A 6090-nucleotide genomic window follows, 5' to 3' on the forward strand; every position below is an offset into this window, starting at 1 on the left:
GATGGCGATGAGGAATTCCCGCAGTTCCCCAAATTTTTTAAAAAAGACGACGAAATTATTTTGGCAGGTGATTTTGCCTCACGTGTCCAAAAGCACAAGAGGACTGCGTGTGTATTTGTGTATTTATCACCTTTTAAAATAAAATAAATCCCTAGCCACACTCACGCATCACGGTTGCCCGTCACGGTCTCCGCGGCCTCGTGTCTCGTTCGGGCAGTGCGTGCAACGCACAGCCACGAGGCAGGCACCGCGTGTGTGTTGATGGCAGCGGCAAACAGGAGGGGAAGAGACGCCACCCACTGGGATGTGTGTAGCAAACGACCATTGAAACAAACGCATAAAAAAAAAGAAACAAAACGCCCCTCAAAGTGCAGGAGAGACGTTGGCCCACAGGGACGACACGCAAACTCAGCGCACAAACACTCTGCGTCGCCCTGCCTGTGTGTGTGTGTGTGTGTGCAGTTGCCCTGCATCAGTCAATCCCCAGCAGCACAGGCAACAGCAGCCGTCAGCAGCAGCAGCAGCGTGCCACGCACCCACACACTGGGCGTGCCGCTGCCGTCCGCGTTGCCCTTTGCGTGTTTCCCACCACTGGGGCTGCTGGTGGTCGTGGTTGTAGTGGCGCTTCCACCATCGCCGCCAGTCGATGGTGTCGGTGGAGTCTCTTCCGTCACGGCATCTTTAGGTCCTGCACCTGCACTGCCACCGCCGTGCGCATTCTCTTCAGGAACACCGCTCGGACCCTTTTCCTCAGTCGAACCAGCTTCCACTTCAGTTCTCTCTCCACTTGTGGTTTGCCGCCCACAATACATTAAAACGCCAGACGGTTCGCTGGATGAAGATGAGTGGGACGCGTCGCTGGGGTTCGCGTTTGCTGCTTCCCACAGTTTGCGCACTGCACTGTCCCTGTGCGTCTTGCAGCTCATCGTGAAGGCATGTTTAGGCTCTGTCTCGGATTGAGAGCAACGCGTCCGGTCACCTCCAATCAAATGCAGTGTCCCGCCCCAGGCACAGATGGCGTTGTCGCCGCTGTAAGTGTTTCCACTTATAAAGTGGACAGAGTTCACATCCAATGCGCACTTCCTCCACTCGTGCTTGGAATTAAGGCGCCAACTCAACTTGTTCTCACTGTCCTGACACGAGAACTCCATAAACACATCCACCAAAGCCTCACGCTCCTGCTCTGGCGTCGCCCCGCACACGGAGAAGCAGCAGCCGCACAGCAGCACAAGGACTGCAAGGGCGCACACCGCACGGCGCCGCACCGTCGCCATCGCCATCCGTCGTCGTGTTAGTGGTGGTGGTGGCAGAGTCGCTGAAATATGTGAGCTGCGAGGCAGCGGGGAAGAGAAACAAAAGAAGAGAAGGCATAACACACCGGAGAGCACACGGACAGACACCAATACCAATACGCAGCCCGCAGAGTGAGTGCAGTCAACGAAAAACAGGCAAACAAAAAATAAACAAACCCCGTGAAGTGAAGCCGAAGCGTGGGCGCGTCCACCGAGCATTGGGGACGCGCAGCAACAAGTGGGCCGACCTGCACACACACACTCCCTCCCTTCCCGTACAGCCCAATCCAGGAAGAAGGAGGGAAACAAAGAGGCCGCCCACCGAAAGCAATGAAAACCAAAACAATTGAAACAATAAAAAACAGTTACGGTGCTCTGCCTATGTAGTCAAGCAGAACGGCAGCGCGTTGAAAGCAAAATAAATTAAAAAACCAACGGCCTGCATGAGTGTAGCGTGTATGCATGAGCACATTACGGGTGTGCCTCGTGGGGTGGGGCGAGGGCGACAGTCCGTGCAGGAGGGCACACACAAAAAGAGAGAAATATATATATTTAAGGAAGGACGAGCTGCGCACCGCTCCCTCACGCCGCCGCCGTCGCAGCAGCCGCCGCACATGCAAGAAGCAGAAGAAGCGCAAGGGGGGAGGTGCAGTGCGAGGCCGCGGTGCTGCCGTCACTGTCGCCATGCGTCGCCTTCGTCGCATTAGTGGCGGCGTTGGCAGCTGGCCGTGTCGTTGCTTCCTTCGCACTGCCAGTCGGTGTGTTGGGGGCAGTTTCGCTGTGGTGCCCGTCCGGTGTCTCAGTGGCACTGGGCTGGGCAGCGCCGTTGCCGGCCTCCGCAGAGGGCCCCTCAGGCTGAGGACCGACAGCACCAACACCACCTGCAGAAAGAGTTGGTTCGGGTGTCTCCGCCTCACTCCCAGTTGAAGTGTTCGCTGCGGCACCCGGTGCGACAGCGGATTCGCTGCGGGGCAATTCCGCGTTGGCGTCCCCCTCCTCTTGAGTTCCCTCTGACTCCGGCAGTGGCGGTGAAGGCTCCTCACGTGATGCCGAGTGCTGCGGAGTTGTCTCCGTCTGTGGTGCGTTTTCATCCCCCGTGCCCTCCCCTGTCGCTCGTGCTGGTGGCGGTACATCTCTGCTGCCTGCCGCGTGGTCCCACCACCCCCCAGACACCTCTTGAGGGCTCACCTCGCCGCCAGCAGCTGACGACAACTCTCCGCCCTCACCATGGGCCCCTCCACCACTCGCATCACCACCGCTGGTGATGCCGTGGCTGCTCTCGTGGTGTTCGTTCCCGTTTCCTGCCCCCGGCGGAGCCACAGGAATGGATTCCTGCTCCCTCGACGGGGCGCCGCTTTCCGGACCGTTGTTGCCAGTTCCACCGTCACCGGCCGCGTCACCACCGCCAGGAGTAGAAGGCGTTGACGGTGGGTGTCCAGACTGCTCAGACTGCTCACTGCTGCCGCTGTTGGGCCTATCAACAGGACCACTCACAGGCGGCGCAAGGCCCAGCTCTTCTGCAGGGGCTGCTTTCTTCCACACCTTCTCTTTGCCGTCCCATTCAACCACTGGAAGAAGGCTGCTGCCGTTGATGGACATCGTGCACACCTCCGCGTATTCAGGGCAGATGACATTCCCCGTATTGAAAGGAGGGTAGCTCCCGGTGACTGTCTCTCCGGCCTTGCACGTTTGCCATAAAAACCCCCACCCCCTGTTTTCAGCTTGACCTCTTTTCCGGTGCACATCACCTCTGCGTAGACGGCGGCAACTGCCTGTTCGTATTCTTCTTCCTCCGCCTCCTCCTTCGGTGGAAGCTGCCTGTCAAGGCACCACATGGGATTAGGCACTTTTTTAGCCTTACTTTTTGGATACCGTGAACCTCTATTCCCCCGCTGCTGCTGCTCTTGCTTAAAGACGTAATTAAAGTCTTCTCTGGGCACCCAAGCCGCAACCGTGTAGCATACGTCCGTTTGCACATTGGGCGACATTTCAATGATGTTCGAATCGCACGTTCCGTTGAAATACCGATCCGACGTGCACTGAAGAGGCCTAAATGTCATGTCGCAAAACATTTTGGGGTATTTACTCAAGTCCAGTTCGGAGCACTTCTTTTGCAGCAGCTCACACCCCGACTGCCTGCCCCAACCCATCGGCTCCGCCATCGCCCAGTTCACCTTGTAGTAGCCCAAGTCGGCGAAGGCGGCCAGCGTCAGCTCCGTGTAGTAGCCGGCACCCCCGAGCGGAGCCATCAGCTCGTCCTTCGCGTTGCGCTTTGACCAGTGCGACTCCAGCCCCGTCCCGTCCCCCTTGAAGTCATACAGCTCCATGCCCTGAATGCCGTTGCAGTTGTAGTGCTCCCTCGCAGCCATCGCGGCGTTCATCGAGTTCACCACCACCGACAACGCCCTGCCACGCACGCCGGTCACATTCTTCACCATGTGGCTCGCCACCATCTTCCCGTAGGCGAACCCCAAGGCATGGGCGATCTCATGCGCGGCGATGCGAGTGGCGAGCCGGGGAAAACGCAAATCCGCCGGGGCAACGTTCACAACCCCAACGATTGGGCGGCCATTATCCAGCGTGGCGCACGGCAACGCCCACACACCGCCCGGCGCAGCCGCCACGTACAGCACCATGTCAGCATTGTCAACGCCCTCGGAACGATGCGCTTCAGGCACCGTGAACTGCCCGCAAACGCTGTCACTGGGGAAGTTTGGCACCTTCAACGGATCCTTCAGCGGCTGGACAAGAAGACGGTCCGCGTGCAGTTTGATGGCGACATGAATGGCACGGGTGAGTATTTCTTTCTTGCCATTTCGAGTTAAACTGTCTTTTTGTGAACAGCTGACAGTTCCGCCACGCAAATTCGGTTTGTCAAGCGTAGACAACTGGCAGTGCTTTTTATTATCCTCCAGGTCCTTCATTGACGCCACAATGCGGATCGGCGCCCACTCTTCCTTCACGACAACGTACGTCTCCAACTGGGGCTCGCCTGCCGAAGGGACGGCTTTCATCACCACCGGGGCAGACAACAACCCCTCACCCCCGCGCATCACCTCGTCGAAGCTGCAGGGGTACGTCACCGGGCCCGCGGCAACGTTGCCGCAGCCACAGCACACCGCCACCACAATTACCATCAGCAGCCGCGCAGACTGCGACGGGGCAGGGGGAAACCGCAGCATGTCGTGCGCGCAAAACAAAACAATGCTTCTTTGCTGCTTCGACAACGAGCACCAGCAACGTGGACACGGGAGAAGAGGCAGAGAAAAGGACAAACACACACAGACAAAGATGCAGGCGCCTGCAAAAAAACAGACGTCTCCGGCATACGCTGCAGAATAAGTGCACCCAACAAAAAACACAAGAAACAAACAAACACACCCCGTGAAGTGAAGCCGAAGCGTGGGCACGTCCACCGAGCATTGGGGACGCGCAGCAGTAAGTGGGCCGACCAGCACACACACATTCCCTCCCTTCCCGTACAGCCCAATCCAGTAAGAAGGAGGGAAACAAAGAGGCCGCACACCGAAAGCAATCAAAACCAAAACAATTGAAATAATAAAAAACAGTTACGGTGCTCTGCCCATGCAGCCAAGCAGAACGGCAGCGGCAGTTCGTCAAAAGCAAAATAACAATAATAAAAGACGACCAACGACCTGCATGAGTGTACGTGTATGCATGAGCACATTACGTGTGTGCCTCGTGGGGTGGGGCGAGGGCGACAGTCCGTGCAGGAGGACACACACAAAGAGAGAGAAATATATATATTTAAGGGACGGACGAGCTGCGCACATCGCCCGCTCTCAGTCCCTCTCACGCGGCCGCACACGCAATAACACAAATTATGCCCCTTTCACCTCATTGTGGTCCGCCACATGTCCACGCAGTCAGATGAATTCCACGACGGGCTTCTGCGCGGCGTCCCTCTTCAGCGTGTGTGGAGCGGAGAGACAAACAATCGTGCAGGGAACTCGCCCTTCCACAGGGAGGGCGTAAGCACGGCAAAAAAATCAAAAAAAAAAGACGGGGTGCCGATCACTCCAGCAAAGCACCGGCAGCAAACGGAAATGAACGAAAGCTGTAAAAGTAAAGATAAAAAAAAAAGTGGTCCATCGAAGAAATGCAACAGGTGGCGCAGGGCAACTGAAGGCGTCTTTCGCGTGAGGGCGCGCCCACTCAATCTCCCTTTTACGCAGCGGAGAGAGCCGCAATGCCCCACAGCCCCAGCAGGACAAGCAGCAACAGGCGCCGCACGCATCCACCGTACTCAGCGCCGTCACCGCCTCCTTCATCGAGCCTCACGCCAGTGATGTTCTTGAAGGTAGCGGGGACGTTGCCAGAAAGCGGTGCCGCGTTGCGTGCCGGGGGAATCGCCTGAGGTTCGGGTGGAGCGGTTTTATTAGCCGGGGCGTTGTCGGCTCCCTGCGACGCCTCCTTATTGTCTCCATTAGACACCTCAACTGCGCCGGGCGGAGAAATGTCGCTTGTGTCCTTCGCGGGAGCCTGCCCGGCGTCACTGTTTGCAGCAGAGCTGCCGCCTGGGCCCACTGCCGCTTCAGGTGCAGCAGCCTCCGCTCCGGAGCCAGACATTTGCTCCCCACTGGCGTTTGCAGCTCCACTTGCTGCGGCACCAGCGCCTGGTAGCGCCTCTTCACCCGGTGCAGCAGAAGGTTGCGGTTTGCCAGGTGGAGCGGCTGCATCTGCATTATTGTCCCCCGCACCCTCTGCAGCCTCTTCGTCCTTCTCATCAGCATGTAGCTCCTCGTCATTGACGGGCCGCCCCATGTCGCTCTGGTTA

General features: G+C 57.9%; 3 protein-coding genes and 1 pseudogene across 3 annotated transcripts, besides 3 other annotated features; 1 reads left to right on the forward strand and 3 right to left on the reverse strand.

Annotated features, from left to right (window-relative positions):
* Window positions 1–439: 439 nt before the first annotated feature.
* Window positions 440–459: a microsatellite.
* Window positions 460–476: 17 nt separating this feature from the next.
* Window positions 477–1280, reverse strand: TraAM80_09549 (mucin-like glycoprotein; the record flags this gene model as incomplete). Its single annotated transcript, XM_029386227.1, has 1 exon — window positions 477–1280. The coding sequence occupies one exon, from the start codon at window positions 1278–1280 to the stop codon at window positions 477–479; it is 804 nt and encodes a 267-aa protein (XP_029233939.1).
* A 156-nt stretch (window positions 1281–1436) lies between these two features.
* Window positions 1437–1469: a microsatellite.
* Window positions 1470–1500: 31 nt separating this feature from the next.
* Window positions 1501–1987, forward strand: TraAM80_09550 (hypothetical protein; annotated as a pseudogene).
* A 795-nt stretch (window positions 1988–2782) lies between these two features.
* On the reverse strand, window positions 2783–4474 carry TraAM80_09551 (surface protease GP63; the record flags this gene model as incomplete). Its single annotated transcript, XM_029386228.1, has 1 exon — window positions 2783–4474. One exon carries the CDS (start codon window positions 4472–4474, stop codon window positions 2783–2785), a length of 1692 nt encoding a protein of 563 aa, XP_029233940.1.
* A 168-nt stretch (window positions 4475–4642) lies between these two features.
* Window positions 4643–4673: a microsatellite.
* An 807-nt stretch (window positions 4674–5480) lies between these two features.
* Window positions 5481–6090, reverse strand: TraAM80_09552 (trans-sialidase; the record flags this gene model as incomplete). The annotated part of the gene is made up of 1 exon (XM_029386229.1): window positions 5481–6090. A coding segment is annotated over one exon (610 nt), but the record flags the coding sequence as incomplete, so codon positions are not given.

This window comes from Trypanosoma rangeli (genome assembly GCF_003719475.1).
Source record: "Trypanosoma rangeli strain AM80 chromosome Unknown Tra_15.4_contig_00612, whole genome shotgun sequence".
NCBI classification, from domain to species: domain Eukaryota; phylum Euglenozoa; class Kinetoplastea; order Trypanosomatida; family Trypanosomatidae; genus Trypanosoma; species Trypanosoma rangeli.